The sequence below is a fragment of the Rhinopithecus bieti genome, unplaced genomic scaffold, assembly GCF_001698545.2.
Source record: "Rhinopithecus bieti isolate Rb0 unplaced genomic scaffold, ASM169854v2 scaffold_31823, whole genome shotgun sequence".
Lineage (NCBI taxonomy): Eukaryota > Metazoa > Chordata > Mammalia > Primates > Cercopithecidae > Rhinopithecus > Rhinopithecus bieti.
In genome coordinates, this window is record NW_016814121.1 from 131,539 (window position 1) to 155,197 (window position 23,659).

General features: G+C 52.6%; 1 protein-coding gene across 1 annotated transcript in view; it reads left to right on the forward strand.

The window, feature by feature from the left end:
* The window catches only part of GTF2IRD1 (GTF2I repeat domain containing 1), a 128,755-nt gene that overhangs the window by 60,220 nt on the left and 44,876 nt on the right, over positions 1-23,659 (forward strand). The window contains exons 9-18 of the mRNA XM_017849886.1: positions 1,326-1,525; positions 2,558-2,666; positions 4,401-4,438; positions 4,946-5,026; positions 6,144-6,233; positions 11,334-11,381; positions 12,337-12,402; positions 13,650-13,842; positions 21,977-22,026; positions 22,243-22,299. Coding sequence (XP_017705375.1) covers positions 1,326-1,525; positions 2,558-2,666; positions 4,401-4,438; positions 4,946-5,026; positions 6,144-6,233; positions 11,334-11,381; positions 12,337-12,402; positions 13,650-13,842; positions 21,977-22,026; positions 22,243-22,299 — 932 coding nt within the window. The remainder of the gene's footprint in view (positions 1-1,325; positions 1,526-2,557; positions 2,667-4,400; positions 4,439-4,945; positions 5,027-6,143; positions 6,234-11,333; positions 11,382-12,336; positions 12,403-13,649; positions 13,843-21,976; positions 22,027-22,242; positions 22,300-23,659) is intronic.

Genomic DNA, 23,659 nt, shown 5'->3' on the forward strand with positions numbered 1-23,659 from the left:
CTCCAGCCTGGACGGCAGAGTAAGACTCCATCTCAAAAAAAAAATTAAAATTTAAATCTAAAAAAAAAAGGGAAAAGGGACAATGATGTTCCCCCCACCCAAGTTTTCCTAACATAAAATGAAAAAGTAGATGAAACACACCTGACATGTAGCAGATGTTTAATAAGCATAAGGTGTTTTTTCATTGACCTCATTTCCCTCATGAATTAAAACATCATTCAGTGCATCGGTGCACATGAAGCCGTTTCCGACCTGGGCGTCCTTGGGCAAGTTACTTAACCACTCTGTGCCTCATTTACATAAAACAGGCCTGATACCAGCCGAGGCAACATGGCGAGACCCTGTCTCCGAAAAATTTTTTTTTTTTTTTTTTTTTTTTTTTTTTTTTGAGTCGGAGTCTCGCTCTGTCGCCCGGGCCGGAGTGCAGTGGCCGGATCTCAGCTCACTGCAAGCTCCGCCTCCCGGGTTCCCGCCATTCTCCTGCCTCAGCCTCCGGAGTAGCTGGGACTACAGGTGCCCGCCACCGTGCCCGGCTAGTTTTTTGTATTTTTTAGTAGAGACGGGGTTTCACCGTGTTAGCCAGGATGGTCTCGATCTCCTGACCTCGTGATCCGCCCTTCTCGGCCTCCCAAAGTGCTGGGATTACAGGCTTGAGCCACCGCGCCCGGCCTGAAAAATATTTTAAAAATTAACCAGGCATGGTGGCAGGTGCCTGCAGTCCCAGTTACTGTAATCCCAGTTCTTTGGGAGACCGAGGCAGGCGAATCACCTGAGGTCAGGAGTTCGAGACCCGCCTGGCCAACATGGTGGAACCCCGTCTCTACTAAAAATACAAAAATTAGCCAGGTGTGGTTGCACATGCCTGTAATCCCAGCTACTCAGGAGGCTGAGGGAGGAGAATCCCTTGAACCCGGGAGGTGGAGGTTCAAGGGGGACCTAGCAGGAAATGAGAACACAGGCAAAAACGCCAGTCATGGGAGGCAGAGCCAGGGCTGCGAGGCTGGCGATGACTTCTGTTTTCACACTGAGACGCCTCACTCCCCTGCCGAGCTCACGCCACTGCATGCCAGCCTGGGCGACAGAGCAAGACTCCATCGAAAAAAAGAAATTAATTAATTTATGTAATTAAAGTACAACAATTAGCAGGGCATGGTGGCGCACGTCTGGCGTCCCAGCTACTCAGGAGTCTGAGGCAGGAGAATCGCTTGAACCCTGGAGGCGGAGGTTGCCGTGAGCCGAGATCGTACCACTGCCCTCCAGCCTGACAAAGTGAGACTCTGTCTCCAAAAATACGAATATAAATAAATGGTTTGGGATGTTTTGAGACTCCGACATGCCCTCTCCTGCCTGCATGTGTGCTCAGTGCCCAGGTCTGAAGCTGTAGCTATGCATGTGCCATTCAGTGACCACCACCGAAGGGGACCTGGGGCATCCCCGCGAGCCCCGGGAGAGCCCTCCAGCCTGCACCGTTCTCATGCCTGTCTCTCTTCTCTCCCCAGGATGTTTGATGAGCGAATTTTCACAGGTATGTGGGGACCATCTAGTCCATTCTGAAGTTTCCAGGTTGATCCCCCAACAGAAGCCGAGCCGCTACTGCCCTGGACTTGGTCCCCCTGAGCGCCTCCCCTCAGACAGGGAGGGAGGCTGGGCTCTGGCTTCTGTGTCCTGGGACAGAAACGAGTCCCGGGCTCCTAGGTGCTGACAGACTGTCAGGAAAACCCCTACCAGCTTCGAATGCCCTGGACAGATAGTACTAAAGCTGAACACTAACCTGTGCCAGGTTAGTGACCCTGTACCTGTACCAGGCTCTCTCCGAAGCTGCCAGCATGTTTTATTTTAATCTGATTCCAACAATACTATGAAGGTGGCTCCACTCCTATCCTCACGTGCAGACAGAGGAACGGAAGCCTGGCTGGTGGGCACGGGTCCCTGCTGCATGCCCAGCAGTGTGACTCCAGAGCTCATGCAGTGGCCCGTGGGCCAGCACACCTGTCCCAAGAGGAAGATGCGGGCTCTTCCCGGGGCAGCAAAAGCATCACGGATCTTGGGGGGCCATGTACCTGGCACCCCAGTTCCGGTCCCGCCTCCCACCAGCTCTGTGACTTTGGGCAAGATCTTATGGTCTTCGGTTTCCACATCTGTGACATGGGGATGATAATAGCGCCTTCCTCTGGACTCCTGGCACGATGAAATGAGAACCTGGTCCCGAGATGCAGCCGTGGGGAAGCCCTGGCCCTTTTCTATGGGCTCAGCCCCCATAGTATGTTGGAGGGCAGGAGAACCATCTCTGGTTGCTGCCTCCCCTTCCTCCTGCCCCTTGCTTTCCCAAATCTCTGGCCGCCTCTGGCACTAGGGCTGCTGTTCCTCCTTCTGGTGGCAGTCTCTCCCCAGGACCCGTTCCTGGCTGTTGGCTGGACATGGCACCCACAAGGATGGGCAGAGGCCAGGTCCTATCCCCGGGATTCCCCCAGCTTCACACGGAGACCTTTGCCCAGGGGCCCTGCAGCAAGAGGAGGCCAGAGGGCCTTCACCCTGACCTCCCTGTCTTTCCCCACAGGGAACAAGTTTACCAAAGACACCACGAAGCTGGAGCCAGCCAGCCCGCCAGAGGACACCTCTGCAGAGGTCTCTAGGGCCACCGTCCTTGACCTTGCTGGAAATGCTCGGTGAGGCCCCGCCCCGGCCCCTGAGGCCCACAGCCAGCCCTGCTCTGGGTTGAGGCTGTGTTACCTGCAAGGGGGGACCCAGGGCAGCTCCCACCACACCACCACTCCTCAAAGGTGTAAAGGAAGGGCAAAGGAAGACAGACTCCACCTACTTCCCTCTGCCTAGAGGACACTCACCTGAAGAACTCTTCTGCCCCCAACATCTAGCCAGATGTCACCTCTCTCAGAAGCCTCTAAATAAATGCCCACACTAGGCCAGGTGCAGTGGCTCACACCTATAATCCCAGCACTTTGGTAGGCCAAGGCAGGCGGATCTCTTGAGGCAGGAGTTCAAGACCAGCCTGGGCAACATGGTGAAACCCAATCTCTACTAAAAACACAAAAATTAGCCGGGTGAGATTGCACTGCTGTACTCCAGCCTGGGTGACAGAGCTAGACTCTGTCTCAAAATAAATACACACCCACACCCGGCCGGGCTTGGTGGCTCACTCCTGTAATCCCAGTGCTCTGGGAGGCCAAGGAGGGTGGATCTCTTGATCCCAGGAGTTTGAGACCAGCCTGGGCAACATAGTGAGACCCTTGTCTCTACAGAAAATAAAAAGTAAGCTGGGTGTGGTAGCTGGTACCTGTGGTCCCAGCTACTTGGGAGGCTGAGGTGGGAGGATTGCTTGAGTCTGGGAGGTCAAGGCTGCAGTGAACTATGATCGCACCACTGCACTCCACTCCAGCCTGGGCAACAGAGTAAGACCTTGTTTCAGAAATACAAACATGCAGCTGGGCGTGATGGCTTACGCCTGTAATCCCAGCACTTTGGGAGGCTGAGCCAGGCAGATCACCTGAGGTCAGGAGTTCGAAACCAACCTGGCCAACATGGCGAAACCCTGTCTCTACTAAAAATACAAAAATAATTAGCCAGGTATGGTGGTGCATGCCTGTAGTCCCAGCCACTCGGGAGGTTGAGGCAGGAGAATTGCTTGAACCCTGGAAGCAGAGGTTGCAGTGAGCCAAGATTGTGCCACTGCACTGCAGCCTGGGCAACAGAGCAAGACTTCATCTCAAAAAAATAAATAAATACATGGATGCATATATACATATACATACATACCTACATGCATACGTACATACCAACACCAGGTTCAACGCCTGTCCTGAGTGCCCACCAGACCCTGACCCCAGCACTCAGCTTGGCTACCATCCACCAACACCCCCTAAGCACGTTCTGACCTCTTAGGGGCAGGGGTGGGCCGTTTATCCCAGAATCCTCACATCATATCAGGGCTCTCCCTGCAGTTCTCTGGGAGGGAGGGAATCAACCAAATCATGCATCCCAGGGTCCCTGCCACCTTCATTCCCCAGCCCCCTCCCCAGATTCTTAACCCTTTCCAGGCCCTGCAGGTCTCAGTCCCCCACAAGCAGGGATACTGTGTCAAGGCCAGGAGCCCCAGAGCTCCCAGATGGTGAAGAAGGGGGATCCCCAGATGGTTCACCCCAGGAGAGTGAGCAGGTGCCTGGCTCGGCCACCCCTGGAGATTGTGGTCCCTGGAGACAGGGCACGGGGAATCTCTCTCCCTGGTGGAGGTGGGGAGCACCATCCTGGAGGGCCAGGGGGTGATGGGGCAGGGATGCCTTCTGCAGTGGTGACTGCGGTGGGCCCCGACTGCCTGGAGGGGCAAGGCTGGGGCAGGGTGGCCCTGGACTTGGCTGACAGATGTCATTTCCTGCTTCCCTTCACAGGTCAGACAAGGGCAGCATGTCTGAAGACTGTGGGCCAGGTGAGAAGGAACAGGGCCCACTTTATGTGTCATGGGCTGGGAGGGCAACCATCAGCCCTACCCGGCAGCCTTGGGGAGGAGCTCAACTCAGCCCATGAGCCTGGAGTGCTAACGAGCCTCCTCTGCCCACCTGCATCCCCCAGGCCTCGCCGCGCCGAGGTGCAAGGCATGCTGGGAGCTTACTGGGGTTGGGGGCATGGAGACCTGGGTGCTGGCATCACCACTGCCTCCTGTTGATGCCCAGACTCAGGCTCCAGGCTCTTGGACCACCAACCTCCCCTCTGGGGGGAACTCCATCACCGGATCTGTAAATTGGAGCCCCTAAGCCTGGCCTGAGGGCGCCCCAACCACCAGTTCCAGTCTGGGCAGGAGCCAGGGGTCTGACATGACTTGTCCTAGGTAGGGCCTCACTAACAAGTTACAGACGGCAGAATGTTCTGGAAAGACTCACTCTGCCCAGTCAGGTTCATGCCAGACTTGACCAGATCTTTCCTTTCCTCCTTGCAGGAACCTCCGGGGAGCTGGGCGGGCTGAGGCCTATCAAAATTGAGCCAGAGGATCTGGACATCATTCAGGTCACCATCCCAGGTAAGGGACGGGCGTCTGACCACCCCCTGCAGAAATGAGGGCCGGACCGTTAGCCTCCCGAGGGTCAGCCCTGGTGAAGAAGAGGCCTCCAGGCCACTGTTTCTCTCCGTGGATTCTGAGAGCTACTAGGATATTGTGAATGCTTTTTCTGGCCACATCTGCCCCCTATGTTGTGAATCAGTGTTCTCAGCTCTGACCTTCCAGAAGGCCCCCTCAAACTTCACCTCCTTGGCTTAGCTCCCCTGGGATTTGTGAGGCTGGAGAGAAGAAAAAGGCATGGGCGTGAGAGGCTCCAAGTTTGACCCTACCCCCTGCCAAGCCTCATTTTCCACATCTTCAGAGGAGACGGTAGTTTGGGGCCCTGGAGCCTCAGTATGGGGTGACCGTTAGAAGCCAAGACAGTGCCGGGCACAGTGGCTCATGCTTGTAATCCCGGCATTTTGGGTGGCTGACACAAGAGGATTGCTTGAGGCCAGGAGTTCAAGACCAGCCTGGGCAACATAGCGAGACCCCCATCTCTACGAAAAATACAAAAAATTAGCCAGATGTGGTAGTGTGTGCCTGTAGGTGTAACTACTCAGGAGGCTGAGGCAGGTGGATCACTTGAGCCCAAGAGTTGGAGGCTGCAGTGAGCTGTGGTCACACCACTGCACTCCAGCCTGGGCAACACAGTGAGACCCTATCTCAAAAAACAGAAATGGCCAGGCAAGGTGGCTTACACCTGTAATCCCAGCACTTTGGGAGGCCGAGGTGGGCGGATCACCTGAGGTCAGGAGTTAGAGACCAGCCTGGCCAACATGGTGAAATCCCATCTCTACTAAAAATACAAAAATTAGCCAGGCGTGGTGGCTCACACCTGTAGTCCCAGCTACTTGGGAAGCTGAGGCAGGAGAATCACTTGAACCCCGGAGGGGGAGGTTACAGTGAGCCAAGATGGCACCACTGCACTCCAGTCTGCACAAAAGAGTGAGACTCCATCTCGAACAAAAAAAAAAAAGAGAGAGATAAAGAAAAGGACCCTTGTCTGCTGGGAGACTGGGCTGGGTGGTCCCTGAGGGACTGTGACAGGAGTATGACAGGCAGAAGACACCCGTGTCATTTGGAGTTTCATCTTCAGACCCCTCGCCAACCTCTGAGGAAATGACAGACTCGATGCCTGGGCACCTGCCATCAGAGGATTCTGGTTATGGGATGGAGATGCTGACAGGTAAGAAATGGACCTGGGCTGGTGGTGCTTGGGACTTATCTCTCCAGGGAGCAAAGGGAAAGAGGTGGGCCAGGCAGTCCCCAGGCTTTTCTTGGTGTTGAGCGCCTCTAGTAGAGGAAACCTGATATACGCCTGACCCCAATCCAAGGTTGGGTTCCTTTTGGAAACCTCAAGCAGGCTCTATTTATTTATTTATTTATTTATTTATTTAGAGATGGAGTTTATTTATTTAGGCTGGAGTGCAGTGGCGCGATCTCGGCTCACCGCAACCTCTGCCTCCCGGGTTCAAGCAATTCTCCTGCCCCAGCCTCCTGAGTAGCTGGGATTATGGGCATGTGCCACCACACCCGGCTAATTTTGTATTTTTAGTAGAGGCGGGCTTGCGCCATGTTGGTCAGGCTGGTCTTGAACTCCCGATCTCAGGTGATCCACCTGCCTCGGCCTCCCAAAGTGCTGGGATTGCAGGCATGAGCCACCGTGCCCAGCCATAGGCTCCATTTATAACAAGGAACCACCTGTTGGGATTAATTTGTCCATTTCTTCCAACAACTATTTATTGAGCATCTGTTGTGTACCAGGTCCTGTGTAAGGGGCTGGAGACAAAGCAGTGAAGCAAGCAGAAGTCCCCACCTCCTGGGGTGCACATCCTCATGTGAAGAGATAGATGGATAGTAAACAAATAAGTAAAATAGGCAGGCTAAGGTGGCTCGTGCCTGTAATCCCAGCACTTTGGGAAGCCAAGGCTAGGGATTACTTGAGGCGGGAGTTCGCGATCACCCTGGGCAATATAGAGAGACCCACCTCTTATATTTTTTGAGATGGAGCCTCACTCCGTTGCCCAGGCTGGAGTGCAGTGGTGCAGTCTCGGCTCACTGCAACCTCCACCTCCTGGGTTCAAGCAGTTCTCCTGCCTCAACCTGAGTAGTTGGGATTACAGGCACCTGCCACCATGCCTGGCTAATTTTTTTGTGTTTTTAGTAGAGACAGGGTTTCACCACGTGGCCAGGCAGGTCTCAAACTCCTGACCTCAAATGATCCTCCTGCCTCGGCCTCCCAAAGTGCTGAGATTACAGGTGTGAGCCACCATGCCTTGCCTCAAAAAATATTTATTGAGTACCTGCTGTGTAGTAGGTCCTGCATAAGGGGCTGGGGAAAAAGCAGTGGACCAAACAGGTGTCCCCACTTGATGGGGTACACATCCTCGTGTGGAGAGATAAACAGTAAGCAAATAAGTAAAATAGGCAGGGTGAGGTGGCTCACGCCTGTAATTCCAGCACTTTGGGAGGCCAAGGTGAGGGGCCTGCTTGAGGCCAGGAGTTTGAGACCAGCCTGGGCAACATAGCAAGACCCCATCTCTATAAGGTTTTTTTTTTTTTTTAATTGACACGGTGGCTCACACCTATAATCTCAACACTTTGGGAGGCCAAGTCAGGAGAATTGCCTCAGCCCAGGAGCTTGAGACCAGCCTGGGCAACATGGTGAAACCTTATCTCTACAAAAAATACACAAATTAGTTGGGCCTGGTGGTGCGTGTCTGTAGTCCTAGCTACTTGGGAGGCTGGGGTGGGAGGATTGATTGAGCCCAGGAGGTTGAGGCTGTGGTGAGCCATGAGGGTGCCACTGAGCAAGACCCTGTCTTAAAATAAAGAGGTCAGGCGCATTGGCTGACACCTGTAATTCACCACTTTGAGAGGCCAAGGCGGGCAGATCACTTGAGGTTAGGAGTTCAAAACCAGCCTGGCCAGCATGGTGAAACCCCGTCTCTACTAAAAATACAAAAATTAGCTGGGTGTGGTGGCACATGCCTGTAGTCCCAGCTACTGAGGAGGCTGAGACAGGAGAATTACTTGAACCCAGGAGGCAGAGGTTGCAGTGAGCCAAGATTTTACCATTGCACTCCAGCTGGGGTGACAGAGCAAAACTCTGCCTCAAAATAAATAAATAAATAAATAAATAAATACATGGATAGATACAAATTTAGACAGGCGTGGTGGGACCTGTGTGTAGTCCCATCTACTCAGGAGGCTGAGGCAAGAGGATCCACTGAGCCCAGGAGTTAGAGCCTGCAGTGGGCTATGATGGTACCACCGCACTCCAGTCTGGGTGCCACAGCAAGACACCATCTCAAAAAAACAAAAATAGGCCAGGCATGAAGACTGAAGAATGCATAATCCCAGCACTTTGGAAGGCCAAGGCGGGCAGATCGCCTGAGGCCAGGAGTTCAAGATCAGCCTGGCCAACCTAGTGAAACCCCATCTCTGCTAAAAAGACCAAAAAAAATTAGCTGGGCATAGTAGCAGGCACCTGCAGTCCCAGCTGCTTGGGATGCTGAGGCAGGAAAACCTCTTGAACCTTCGGAGGTGGAGTTTGCAGCTGAGATCACGCCACTGCACTACAGCCTGGGCAACAGAGTGAAACTCTCTCTCAAAAACAAACAAACAAAAATGGGCCACAAGGAAGGATGGTGAGGGTGTAACACTAAGCAAAAGAAGAAAAATTCGTTGTGCTTAGCTTACAACTGTGTTGCCAGTGTAATCACTGGAGAAAAACAAGGGTACAGCAAAACAGTAGCAGTGTTAGGCAAAATGATTTGTGTTTTTTATTTTCTAAGTCAGTTACGATGCACTTTTAATACTTTGGTAATGAAGAAAAAAACATCTGATTTGTCCAGCACAAACTGGGCATGACTAGACTTGACAGCAGTCTGTGGCGTAGCTAGCCAGAGAGTTTGGCTGACGCCAAGCTCAGGCTGAGATGACAGCATGGCGTGGCAGCTAAGGAATTGGCATGGTGCCCAGCTGGGTTTGAAGTGGCGTTAGAAAACCCCGTGGAAGCTTCCAGGCAGCACTCTCAGCCAGAGGCTCAGTGGCACTGCAGGGGCTGGGGGCCTTGGATGAGCACAGCATCATTGCTGTTTGTTTCACGGAGCAGAACACAGGCTCAGCAAGGCTCATCTACCTTCCCAAGGTCACACAGCGTTGAGCTGGAAAACATGTTTCCCATGCAGGGCTCCTTCCTAGGCACCCCAGTCAAACCTGATGAATTAAGAAAATTCTGACTGGGCATGGTAGCTCATGTCTATAATCCCAGCACTTTGGGAGGCCAAGGCGGGTGGATCACCTAAGATCAGGAGTTCAAGACCAGCCTGGCCAACATGGCAAAACTCCGTCTCCACTAAAAATACAAAATTAATTGGGCTTGGTCGTGTGCACCTGTTATCCCAGCTATTTGGGAGACTGAGGCAGGAGATTCACTTGAACCCAGGAGGCGGAGGTTGCAGTGAGCCAAGATCGCACCTTTGCACTCCAGCCTGGGTGACAAGAGTGAAACTGTCTAGAAAAAGAAAATTCTGGGCCGGGCGCGGTGGCTCAAGCCTGTAATCCCAGCACTTTGGGAGGCCGAGGCGGGCAGATCACGAGGTCAGGAGATCGAGACCATCCTGGCTAACACAGTGAAACCCCGTCTCTACTAAAAAATACAAAAAATTAGCCGGGTGAGGTGGCGGGCGCCTGTAGTCCCAGCTACTCAGGAGGCTGAGGCAGGAGAATGGCGTAAACCCGGGAGGTGGAGCTTGCAGTGAGCCGAGATTCGGCCACTGCACTCCAGCCTGGGCAACAGAGCGAGACTTGGTCTCAAAAAAAAAAAGAAAAAGAAAAAGAAAATTCTGATGGCGGGTGCCTGTAATCCCAGCTACTTGGGAGGCTGAGGCAGGAGAATCGCTTGAATCTGGGAGGTGGAGGTTGCAGTGAGCTGAGACTGAACCACTCACTACACTCCAGCCTGGGTGACAGAGCAAGACTCGGTCTCAAAAAGAACAAAACAACAACAAAAAAGAACATTCTGAGATGTCCAGGACCACCATGGATTAAAGGATTTTGCGTGTGTGTGCTTTTTCTGTTTACACATGCATGATATGAAACAGTTAAATGATATAGAACTGTGTAACACATTGAGCAGGTGCAGTGGCTCATGTCTATAATCCTAGCACTTTGGGAGGCCAAGGTGGGAGGATTGCTTGAGCCCAGGAGTTCGAGACCAGCTTGGGCAACATGGCGAAACCCTGTCTCTACAAAAAATTTTAAAAAGTAGCCAGCCGTGGTGGTGCATGCCTCTCCTCCCAGCTACTGAGGAGACTGAGGCAGGTGGATTGCTTGATCCCAGGAGTTTACAACCAGCCTGGGCAGCGTGGCAAGACCCCATCTCTACAAAAAATAAAACAATTAGCTGGATGTGGTGGTACCTACCTGTAGTCCCAGCTACTCGGGAGGCTGAGGTGGGAGGATTGCTTGAGCTCAAGAAGTTGAGGCTGTAGTGAGCTGTGATGGCACCACTGCACTCCAGCCTGGGCAACAGAGCAAGACCCCATCTCTTAAAACAAAAAACCATGTAACACATAAAGGAAAAAGCTCTAATCACACCCTCCTCAGGCAAGCAGTAGTATTCCTAGTATCTACCCTTTGTATGTTTTTATCTATGTGCTAACTCATGTGATGACTATTTTAAAACAAATTGTCCCATGTTCTCACCTGGATGGTTTTTTTTGCTTTGTTTTGTTTTGTTTTTTTGAGACGGAGTCTCACTCTGTTGCCCAGGCTGGAGTGCAGTGTCATGACCTCCGCCTCCCAGGTTCAGGTGATTCTCCTGCCTCAGCCTCCTGAGTAGCTGGGATTACAGGCATGCACCACCATGCCCAGCCAATTTTGGTATTTTTAGTAGAAACAGGGTTTCCCCATGTTGGCCAAGCTAGTCTCAAACTCCTGGCCTCAAGTGATCCACACACCTCGGCCTCCCAATGTGCTGGGATTACAGGCGTGAGCCACTGCACCTGGCCGAGGACTTTGTCTTGTTCCCACATGTCCTCAGTGTCTAGAACAGACTAGCTTGGGAGATGCATACAAAATGATCTCAGCCTACTTTCGTGTGAAGGCCAGGGTGGGCACCTGTACGGAATCGGGGTCTCTGATCTCATTGGAGTGTGTGCCATGCTTCAAAGTTGGGGGCCCCTGGCCTGCCATTCCCCAGCTCTCTGGTCTGACATCGGCAGTACGTGGCTTAGGAGATGATGAATGTGGCTTCCGGGCATCCTCTGTTCTCTTTTAGACAAAGGCCTGAGCGAGGACCCACGGCCTGAGGAGAGGCCCGTAGAGGGTGAGGCCCTGTCTACTCCCACATTTCACTCCCACCCCCACCCTATCTCTCCTCCCCTGCCGTCCACCTCCCCTTGGCCTCTCGGTCTCTTCCTTCTCTCCACCCCATCTCTCTCCAGAACCCGGGTTTTGGAGTGGGAGTCCTGTGGGCTGCCTGAGGTGGGAGGAGATTTAATTAAGAACCTGTCTTCTAGAACCAGGAGGTACCTGGTCAAAGGTGCGAGCAGTTCCCACTGCTAAGGGAAATTGCAAGCCTTTGTTTTTATTACACACCCTGCTGCTTTCTGCAAAGGTTTTAAGGCTGGGAACTGAGCCTCCTCTATCTGGACAAGTAGAACAGAGCCCTGAAAGCACAAAATTGGCTTTGTGTCCAGCAGACACGCCCATTCTCAGGAACGTGAGAATTCTCTCCCTGCTGAGAATGGAAGTAGGACAGAGAGAGAGAGAGGCCACGGTGAGGGTGGGTCTGTTTCACCTCTGGAGTATCCTGGAATGGAATGAGTGAGTGTCAGAGGAGAGGTTTGTCACTTCCCCAAACCCAGCCTGGCAGGAGGAACCAGGAAGTCTTAACACAGTTCCACTGCCACCTGGTGGCGGCGTGCTCAATTTGCAGGCTTAGTGTGTACCCACTAGTTCTCAGTCACATACTATACTCACATACCAAGAAAGTCACATACCAAGAAAGACCCATCGTCATTCCTAGTCCACAGAACCTTCCAAATCTTCATTCAGCCTGGCAGTTCCCTAGATTTGGTTTCACAAAGAATGTGAGCCCAGGAATTGTGAACCTGTCTGCGTGTGCCATTTCTGAGGAAATAAGTTACCCACTGCCACCGCCCCAGCCTTCCCCCATTCCAAGATCCGACCACAGGGCCAATCTTGGTATCAGCAGAGCAGGAACATCAGCCTAGAAGCTGCCACTAAAGAGCCTCAACAGACTGACTTTTGCCTTCCAGACAGCCACGGTGATGTGATCCGGCCCCTGCGGAAGCAGGTGGAGCTGCTCTTCAACACACGATATGGTGAGCAAGAAGTGGGACAGGGTTGGGGGCATCCCGGCCCACCTCCAGCTGCCCTGTTTGCAGAAGGGCTTTGGACCTATCCCCTTGCCCGTTCCCATCCCAGCTGCTCTCTGGGCAGGGACAAGGGAGGGAGGGAAGAGAGGAGCTGGGACCCACCTTAAAAAAAAAAAAAGAAGAAGATAAGATAACATCAGTGGTGTGCCCGGAGGTGTGCTGGGCATTGAGGCTAGGTGCCTTCCCATGTTTTTTTGTCTGTTTTGTTTTTTTGTTTTGTTTTTTTTTTTTTTGTATTTTCTCTTTGTTGGTTTTTTTGTTTTGAGACAGAGTCTCATCTGGCTCATCCAGGCTGTAGTGCAGTGGCCACAATGTCAGCCTCACTGAAACGTCTGCCTCCCAGGTTCAAGCGATTCATCCTCCCCTCCACTTCTCCGGGAGTAGCTGGCGCGATGTATAGGTGCCCCACCTGCCCCACCACGCCCGGCTAATTTTTGTATTTTTGATAGAGGACAGGACTTCACCGTGTTGGCCAGGGGCCCTGGTCTGAAATGCCTGACCTCAAGCAATCCGCCCGGCCTCTGCCTCCCAAAGTGCCCAGGGATGATAGGCATGAGCCACGTGGGCCCAGCCCCCCTAAGTAGTTGGTATCCCATCTCACAAAAATCCCCGATGCCTTAAGACCCACTTTACAGATGAAGAGAAACTGAGGCCTGGTAAAGAGGGTGTGGCTCATCAAGGGCCCCACACACTCAAGTGGCAGGACCAGGCTCATTCCAAGGCGTGGTGTTTGGGCCACACCAGCGTGTGGGGTTGCCTTATGGTGGCGGAGGGACACTCGAGGCCTTACTGGAAGGGTGAGGTCAAGTGGACTTAGGGGAGGCAATGCCCCGCAATCTCAGCCGCATTAGTGCGTGGACTTCTGTGCTGGCCTGGGCATGGAAGGCGCATGCCGACCCAGCGTGGGCCTTGGGGCTAACGCATGGGGTTGAGTTCTTATCCCCTGGCTTCTGCTGTTCAGCTGGCTCTGCTGACCTCAGACAAGTCACGCTCCCTGTGAGCTCAGGCGTCCTTTTCCTGCAAGCGGCGGGGCCACTCTTCTACCTCCCAGGTAAGGCCTGGCAGGCCTTCAAAAGGGGGTTTTTTTTTCTTGGCAAGCTTTGGCCCCTCCATAGGGCACAGGACACAGGCCGTGAGGCTCCTCGGCCCCATGGGCCACCGGGGTGGCCTTACAGCCAGCCATTCTCTGCCAGCCAAGGCCATTGGCATCTCAGAGCCCGCTCAAGGTGGCCATACTCAAGTTTCGATGCACCGGAGGAGGCTGGTTGGTGGTGGAGCTGCCGCTGATGCTCTCCTCCGCCAGGTCCAATCTGCTCAGGATCGGCTAAAGCTGTCCAGAAGGTTCTTGAAGGCCAGCAACACATTTCCAGTTTGGCTCATCAAGGAGTAAGGCCCGGACCAGCGTCCACAGGAGACAGCGCCAGGCCTGCCTCAGCCACCCAGAATAGCTGGGACCACAGGTGTGTGCTACGCACGGCTAATTTTTTGATTTTTTTCTGTTTGTTTGTTTTTAGAGATAGGGTCTGGCCACATTGCCCAGACTGTTCTCAAACTCCTGGACTCAAGCCATCTCCTGCCTCGGCCTCCCAAAGTGATTGTAGGCGTAAGCCACTGCACCTCGCCGCTATTTCTTTCTCTCTCTCTTTTTTTTTTTTTTGACAGAGTCTCACTCTCACTCTGTCTCCCAGGCTGGAGCGCAGTGGTGCGAACTTGGCTCACTGCAACCTCCGTTTCCTGGTTCAAGTAATTCTCCTGCCTCAGCCCCCTGAGTAGCTGAGACTACAGGTGCGTGTCACCATGCCCAGCTAATTTTTGTATTTTTAGCAGAGACAGAGTTTCACCATGTTGACCAGGCTGGTCTTAAACTACTGACCTCAAATGACCCAGCCACTTCAGCCTCCCAAAGTGCTGCGATTATAGGCATGAGCCACCGCACCGGGCCTTTCTTTTCTCTCTCTCTCTCTTTTTTTTTTTTTTTTTTTTTTGGCAGCAAGGTGTTAGATAGGGTTTGGCTGCAGTTGGCAGACATGAGGCTCCCCAGGCCTGCCAGACCCAAAGCCACCGAGCTGACCCCTTCGCAGTCTCAGGAGAGCAGTGCTCAGTTTGTCCAGATGCAGAATGGGAACGTCCCATCAGCTCACGGGTTTTCCAGGCTGGCGTGTTGGTGTCCTGAGCCAGGAGCTGGAGGCAATGTCCCATCGTCCTAGGATGGGAAGGTCTGGCAGTGTCTTCTCCAGGCTCTTTCTGTTTCTTTGAGCGTGTTGTGTTTTTGCCAGTGAGGGCCCGGGGCAGCACCCATGGATACACCGTATGTGGGGTGGAGAGAAGGAAGAGACAGAGAGGCCAAGGAGAGGTGGATGGCAGGGGAGGAGAGATGGGGTGGGGACAGGAGTGAAATGTGGGGGTAGACAGGGCCTCACCCTCTACGGGCCTCTCCTCAGGCCGGGAGATTTCAGGAACAGTGGCTCAGGCCTATAATCCCAGCACTTTGGGAAGCTGAGGTGGGAGGATTGCTTGAGCCCGGGAGTTCAAGACCAGCCTGGGCAACATAGCAAGACTGTGTCACTACAAATTTTTTGTTTTTAAACTCTGGTGTGGCAGCACATGCCTGTAGTCTCAGCTACTCAGGAGGCCAAAGCAGAAGGATCACTTGAGGCCAGGAGTTCCAGACTAGCATGGGCAACATAACGAAACCCCATCTCCACAAAAAAAAATTTACATTAGCTGGGCATGGTGGTGCACACCTGTAATCTCAGCTACTCAGGAGGCTGGGGTAGGAGGATCACTTAAGCCCAGGAGGGGTTTGGAGGCTCCAGTGAGCTATGATTGCACCACTGTACTCCAGCCTGGGTAACAGAGTAAGACCCCTCCTCAAAAAAAAAAAAAAAAACAGGGAATAGGAGGATCATATTTCTATTTTGTGTTTGTTACTTCTGTGTTACTGTAATAGCATACATTTAGGCTTGGTTTACAGCTGGGCATGATGGCTTATGCCTGTAATCCCAGCACTTTGGGAGGCTAAGGTAGGCAGATCACTTGAGGTCAGGAGTTCGAAACCAGTCTGGCCAACATGGCGAGATCCCATCTCTGCTAAAAATACACAGATCAGCCAGGTGTGGTGGCTCACGCCTATAATCCCGGCTGTAATCTCCCTGTCATCAGGAGAGGCACAAGAATCACTTGAACCTGGGAGGCGGAGGTTGCATTGAACTGAGATCACGCCACTACACTCCAGCCTTGGCGACAGAGCAAGACTCTGTCTCAAAAAAAAAGAAAAAAAAAAAAAAATTAGGATTGGTTTGCTTGAAAGCGGCAAGAAAGAAGAGACAATCTTAAGGGTTTGTTCCTCCTGGGAAATAGATGGTTCTCAGACTGGGAGACTCATACATCATTTTTGCATACAGTGGCGAGGAGATTCGCTGGGACAGGGAGCTCTTCTGCAGGGCCCGCTCTATGCCAGGAGGGAGGCTACTGCTCCACAATACACAGAGCAGATAGCAAAAAGCTATGCAACAGGGCTGGAGAGCAAGAGTCGTGATTCATGCAGTAGAATCAAAGGCTTCAGCAGGCCAGGATGAAATGCAGCCAAATGCCCGGTGTGTCTGGGCATATTAAAAGGAAGATTGAGGCCACGCCCAGTGGCTCACACCTGTTATCCCAGCACTTTGGGAGACTGAGGTGGGCAGATCACTTGAGATCAGGACTACTGAAAATACAAGAGGGCTGGGATCGGTGGCTCACACCTGTAATCCCAGCACTTTGAAAGACTGAGGTGGGTGGATCACCTGAGGTCGGGAGATCGAGACCAGCCTGACCAATATGGAGAAACCCCATCTCTACTAAAAAATACAAAATTAGCCAGGCGTGGTGGCAGGTGCCTGTAATCCCAGCTACTTGGGAGGCTAAGGCAGGAGAATTGCTTGAACCCAGGAGGTAGAAGTTGCAGTGAGCTGAGATCGCGCCATTGCACTCCAGTCTGGACAACAAGAGCAAACTCTGTCTCAAAAAAAAAAAAAAAAAAGGAAAGAAAAGAAAAATTAGCCAGGCATGGTGGCATGCACCTGTAATCCCAGCTATTCGAGAGGCGAAGACAGGAGAATCACTCGAACCCGAGAGGCGGAGGTTGCAGTAAGCCAAGATCGCACCCCTGCATTTCAGCCTGGGGGACAGAGTAACACTCTTGTCTCAAAAAATAAAATAAAATAAAAAGGGAAGATCGCATTTCAGGCGGTTTAAGGATAAACTCGTGATAGACATATAGCCCATCAGATGTGTGAAAACATAGGGAAATAAAGATTCACAAGAGAATATGTGTAATTATAGTACAGTAATTGGCTCTACTATATACATGTATAGTATTGTACTTGTTGAAGGAGAGCTTCAACGAATTCCCAGCCTGGGCAACGTGGTGAAACCCCATCTCTAGGGGGAAAAAAAAAAATAGCCAGGCTTGATGGTGTGCACCTGTAGTCCCAGCTACTCGGGAGGCTGAGGTGGGAGGATCGCTTGAGCCAGGAGGTCAAGGCTGCAGTGAGCCATGATCGCACCACTGCACTCCAGTCTGGGTGGCAGAGTAAGACCCTGTCTCAAAGAAAAAGTTTTTAAATTTTTTAAAAGCTACGTTTTGTCCAGGCATGATGGCTAACGCCTGTAATCCCAGCACCTTAAGAGGCCCAGACAGGAGGATCGCTTGAGCCCAGGAATTTAAGAGCAGCCTGGGCAATGTATCAAGACCCCATCTCTACAAAAAAATTTTAAAATTCTCACACCTGTAATCCTAGCACTTTGGGAGAACAAAACAGGAGGCTCACTTGAGGCTAGGAGTTCGAGACCAGTCTGGTCAACATAGCAACCCCATCTCTATTTTATTTTTAAAATTTAAAAAATTTTTAATTTAAAAAAATTGGTATGTGCCTATAGTCCCAGATACTTGGGAGGCTGAGGTGGAAGGCGGAAGAATCGCTTAAGCACAGAAGCTCCAGACTGCAGTGAGCTCTGATGGCATCAGTTCACTCCAGCCTGGGTGACAGAGCAAGACCTCGTCGCTTTGAAAATACAAAGAGAGGCCGGGCATGGTGGCTCGCCCCTGTAATCCCAGCACTTTGGGAGGCTGAGACAGATGGATCACTTGAGGTCGAGAGTTCAAAACCAGCCTGGCCAACATGGTGAAACCCCATCTCTACTAAAAGTACCAAAAATTAGCTGGGCTTGGTGGTGCACACCTGTAGTCCCAGCTCCTCAGGAGGCTGAGGCTCGAGAATCTCTTGAACCTGGGAGGTGGAGGTTGCAGTGAGCTCAGATTGCATCACTGCACTCCAGCCTGGGCGACGGAGTGAGACTCCTTCTCAAAATAAATAAGTAAATATATAAAGAAATAAAATGCAAGAGACAAACTAAAAAACCATCCTGGGCACCTGCCAGATCCTGGGCTTGCAGCCCAGCGGTAAATGCCACCAAGTCCTGCCCTGGAGTTGCCAATGTCATCCAGACAAAATCAAAATATCATGTCAGGTAGAGATAACTGCTGTGACAGCATATAACTCAGAGTGAGGGAGAGAGAGGGACAGGAGGAACCTGGATAAGGAGGTGACATTGGAGTAGTGACCCAATGAAGTGAGAGGGACAGCCACTGTGCATAGTGTGGGGACAGGCCAGGCGCAGTGGCTCACGGCTGTAATCCCAGCACTTTGGGAGGCCAGGGCAGGCAGATCACGAGGTCAGGAGTTCGAGACCAGCCTGGCCAACATGGTGAAACCCCCGCCTCTACTAAAAATACAAAAATTAGCTGGATGTGGTGGCGTGCACCTGTAGTCCCAGCTACTCAGGAGGCTGAGGCAGGAGAATCACTTGAACCCAGGAGGCAGAGGTTGCAGTGAGCCGAAATCATGCCATTGCACTACAGCCTTGGTGACAGAAGGAGACTCTGTCTCAAAAAAAAAAAAAAAAAAAAAAAGTGTGGGGACAGAGAAAAAGTCATGCAAAGTCCCTGAGGCAAGAACATGCTTGTGTGTTTGAAGGCTCACAAGGTGCCCTTGTAGCTGGTACAGGGTGAGTGAGGGAAGGATGGTGAGATTGAGGCCCAGGAGGTTGCAGGGGACCAGGCGCGGTGGCCCACGCCTGTAATCCTAGCTCTTTGGGAGGCTGAGGCGGGAGGATTGCTTGAGCTCAGGAGTTTGAGACCAGCCTAGGCAACACAGTGAGACCCTATCTCTATAAAAAAGAAAAATAGGCCAGGAGCGGTGGCTCATGCCTGTAATCCCAGCACTTTGGGAGGCCAAGGAGGGTGGGTCACCTGAGGTCAGAAGTTCGAGACCAGCCTGGCCAACATGGTGAAACCCTGTCTCTAAAAATACAAAAATTAGCCAGGCATGGTGACCCAAGCCTGTAGTCTCAGCTACTCGGAAGACTGAGGCAGGAGAATTGCTTGAACCCGGGAGACAGAGGTTGCAGTGAGCTGAGATCGCACCACTGCACTCCAGCCTGGGCGACAAGAGCAAAACTCTGTCTCAAAAAAACAGAAACACAACAAAACAAAAAAATATCAAAAAATAAAAATAAAAAGGTAGCAAGGGCCAGATCACATGGGTTTTGGGCCAGCTTAAAGAGTTTGAATTTTATCTTATTTTTAAAAAATTCTTAGAGACAGGGTCTCATTCTGGTTTCTTTTTGCTTTCTACGCCCACTCCCTCAAACCATAAACCAGTGGCACCCAGGCAGCTTGAGGTTAGCTGCCAATTCAATAGCAAGTCCTCATGGATGACATTTTTTATGGTTTTGTGCAGAAGACAGCTTGTACTCATGATCATTGGTTTTTGGGTTTTGTGGGTTTTGTTTTGTTTTTTTTTTCCTATTTTTTGAGACAGAGTCTCACTCACTCTGTTGCCCAGGCTGGAGTGCAGTGGCGTGATCTCAGCTCACTGCAACCTCCCCCTCCCGGCTTCAAGCGATCCCCCTGCCTCAGCCTCCTGAGTAGCTGGGATAACAGGCACATGTCTCTATGCCCGGCTAAATTTTGTATTTTTAGTCGAGACAGGATTTCACCATGTTGGCCAGGCTGGTCTCAAACTCCTGACCTCAAGTGATCTGTCCACCTTGGCCTCCCAAAGTGCTGGGATTAGAGGCGTGAGCCACCACTCCCGGCCTTTTGTGGGTTTCTTTGAGAAAGAGTCTTGCTCTGTCATCCAGGCTGGAGTACAGTGGTGCTATCTCGACTCACTGTAGCCTCCACCTTCCAGGTTTAAGCGATTCTCCTGCCTCAGCCTCCCGAGTAGCTGGAATTACAGGCGTGAGCCACCATGCCTGGCCATGAGCATTTGTTTTAAGAGACAGGTCTTTCTGTAGCCCAGGCTGGAGTGTCATAGTTATAACTCACTGCAGCCTTAAACTCCTGGGCTCAAGCAACCCTGCCTCAGCCTCCTGAGTAACTGGGACGGCAGGGGCATGCCACCACACCTGGCTAATTTTTACATTTTTTGTAGAGAAGGGGAGTCTCGCTATGTTGCCCAAGCTGGTCTCAAACTCCTGGGCTCAAAGCAATCCACCTGCCTCAGCCTCCCAGAGTGCTGGGATTACTGGTTGAGCCACCGCACCCAGCCTTGAGCAGTTTTTAAAGTCACGATGGCTTTCTCCACCTGTCATTTGGAAAGGGAGGCAGGTTAGCGCAGTGGCCGACGGGAGAGGCCGTCTGGTGGTTTTGAGGCCAGCTCCTCCTGTTACTCCCTGTGGCCTTGGCAGCTGGCTGTGCTATTTAAGCAGAAGCACTGTCGCTACTCGGGCCTGGACTCAGGGGCTCTGCCCAGCTTCTGCCTCTCTGAGGTTACTGTTGGGAATTCGCTTCCCCTTTTGGAACCTGAGTTCTCCCATAAAGAGGAGGGGCCTAAATGCAGTCTGAAGCCTTTTCTAGCTCCCGAGTCTGTGGTTCAAGGCAAGGCTATGCTTCCCCCTCCCAGCCCTGGCCCCGTGACCTCAGCTCTGTGCCTGGCACTGTACAGAAGCCTAAGAGATGCCCACCGCCAGAGCGGGCACCAAATCCTCATCTACTGGGGACCCAGGGGATGCCTTCCCTGAGAGTTTGGCCTTTGGGCTTACTCCCAGGAAGAGACTCCTGGGTGTTGCTGCTTGATTACCCCTGTGACAGAGAGCTCATTACCTTTCCAGGCCCATTACCTCTCCAGAGAGCTCATTACCTCTCCACTCCGTGGCCCACCCTGCCATCCCCCAACAACACCCCTCTGGCCAGCATGATTTTCCCAGTGTCCTCTACCCACCACAAACCCCAGCCCCCCAACAGGCTTGCTCTAACAGGACAAGTTGTGCTGAAGATGGGGCCTTTAGATGCGGTGCTGTATGATAAAGAAGGTTGACTCAGGCCGGGCGCGGTGGCTCAAGCCTGTAATCCCAGCACTTTGGGAGGCCGAGACGGGGGCGGATCACGAAGCGTCAGGAATGATCGAGCACATCCTGGCTAACATGGTGAACCCCCCGCTCTCTACTAAAACTACAGACACTAGGCGGGCGAACGTGGCGCGCCTGTAGTCCCAGCTACCGGGAGGCCTGGAGACAGGAGAATGGCGGTGAACCCGGGAGGCGGAGCTTGCCAGTGACTGAGATCCGGCCACAGACTCCAGCCTGGGTGACAGAGCGAGACTCCGTCTCAAAAAAAAAACAAAAAAAAAAAAAAAAAAAAGAAGGTTGACTCATGTCTGGGCAGGGCTTTCTGGAGTCTGTGGAGCTAAAGACATTAGTAGAATACAGAGCTGGGCTTGGTCACTGGCGCTCCCGACTGCAGTGACACAGCAGGTCTCAGATGTGAGCCGTAGATCTCAGACCTTTCCAGCTCGGAGGTCTTGCTATGTAGTGGGCCGCAACTGTTTCTACACTTTATTTATTTATTTATTTAGAGACAGAGTCTTGCTCTGTCACCTAGGTTGGAGTGCAGTGGCACTGTCTCAGCTCACTGCAACCTCCGCCTGCAGGTTCAAGCGATTTCCCTCCCTCAGCCTCCCGAGTAGCTAGGATTATAGGCACCTACCACCACGCCCAGCTAATTTCTGTATTTTTAGTACAGACGGGTTTCACCATGTTGGCCAGGCTGGTCTCAGACTCCTGACCTCAAGTGATCCACACTCTTCAGCCTCCCAAAGTGCTGGGATTACAGGCATGAGCTACTGCACCAGACCTTGTTTCTACACTTTAAACCAGATCCATGGGAGGCCCCCTGAGGCCGCCTGCTCCAATCCCAGGCAGCGACAATTGTTCAGTGTCCTGGGAGCAGGAGTGAGATATCAGACGGACCTGTTCAGGACTTGGGGCGGGGGGGTCTCACTCCTGGCTGGATCCTTCAAGCCCAGCACAGCCCCCCAGATTCCACACGTGGAGCGGCAGGGACTCCAGGCCTGAACTGTGCAGAGCCAGGAAAGTCCATTACAGGGATGTGCAGACCGAGGCCCAGAGGGGAGGGCTGGGCAGTCCCAGAGATGCTTGGAGGGACCTCTGTGATAGCCCCGCTTGTGTTTTTCAGGCCCGAGCTGCTCACTGAGGGAGTCAAAGAGCCCATCGTGGAGAGTCAAGGTACCCAGCGCGGGGTCACGGGCCATGGTGTGGGTGAGCAAGGGAGGGCCCCAGGGGCTTCTGCCATCAGCCCCTCCTCCTGCTGCCTCTGTCCTGCTCCTATCCTGGCCCTGGCGTTCTCCCCACACCCCCACACTGGGTTTCCCCTAACGATGCCATCTTGGGTCCCAGGAACTGCCTCCTCACTTGGCTTCTCTCCCCCTGCCCTGCCCCCAGAGAGGGATTCCGGGGATCCTCTGGTGGACGAGAACCTGAAGAGACAGGGCTTTCAAGGTAAGGTTGAGCTCGGGGAGGTCTGTTGTCCCAACACCATGACCTTGACCTGGTTTGGGTTTGGAGGGCCAGGCTGGAAGTGGGGAGGAGCTGGCCCCCAACCTCAGGGCCTAAGGAACCAGGCAAGCCAGGCTGGCAGCCCAGGCCCGGCTGTACTCTGCCAGCTCTGTGTTAGAGACTCCAGGGGAGAGGGGGTGCCTACAGGTGGACGATGGGGGGTGGGAGGGTACAGGGCGCAGGAGTCTGCCTGCTCCCCCCACCCCGCCGTGGGAGGTAGCTGACACGCCCACTCCTTATTCAGCAACCAGCTGTGGTCTTAGTGCTTTGAAATCAGAATAGGAGCCAGGCGCAGCACCTCACGCCTGTAATCCCAGCACTTGGGGAGGTCAAGGTGGGAGGATCGCTTGAGGCCAGGAATTTCAGACCAGCCTAAGCAACATAGAACCCATCTCTATGTCTATTTCTAAGAAGAGAAATCAGAGACCGAGTGCAGTGGCTCATGACTGTAATCCCAGCACTTTGGGAGGCTGAGGCAGGTGGATCACTTGAGTCTAGGAGTTCAAGCCCAGCCTGGCCAACATGGCAAAACCCCGTGTCTACCAAAAAAATACAAGAATTAGGCTAGGCGGCATGTACCTGCAATCCCACCTACTCAGGAGGCTGAGGCAAGAGAATCCCTCGAACCTGGGAGGTGGAGGTTGTAGTGAGCAGAGATCGCACCACTGCACTCCAGCCGGGGTGACAGAGCAAGACCCTGCCTCAAAAAAGAGAGAGAGAGAGAGAGAGATGGTGGTCTGGGATCCCTCCAGCACATGCTGGCACTTTGTTTGTTTGTTTGTTTGTTTGTTTGTTTGTTTGTTTGTTGAGATGGAGTTTTTACTCTTGCTGCCCAGGCTGGAGTGCAATGGTGCGATCTCAGCCACTGCAACCTCCGCCTCTTGGGTTTAAGCGATTCTTCTGCCTCAGATTCCTGAGTAGCTGGGATTATAGGCACACACCACCACACCAGGCTAATTTTTGTATTTTTTTAGTAGAGACGGGATTTCACCATGTTGGCCAGGCTGGTCTCGAACTCCTGACCTCAGATGATCTACCCGCCTCAGCCTCCCAAAGTGTTGGGATTACAGGTGTGAGCCACTGCACCCAGCATTTTTTGTTTGTTTGTTTGTTTGAGACAGAGTATTGCTCTGTCACGCCGGCTGGAGTGCAGTGGTGCGATCTCTGCTCACTACAACCTCCACCTCCCAGGTTCGAGGGATTCTCTTGCCTCAGCCTCCTGAGTAGGTGGGATTACAGGTACGCACAACCATGCCTGGCTAATTTTTGTAGTTTTAGTAGAGATGGGGTTTCACCTTGTTGG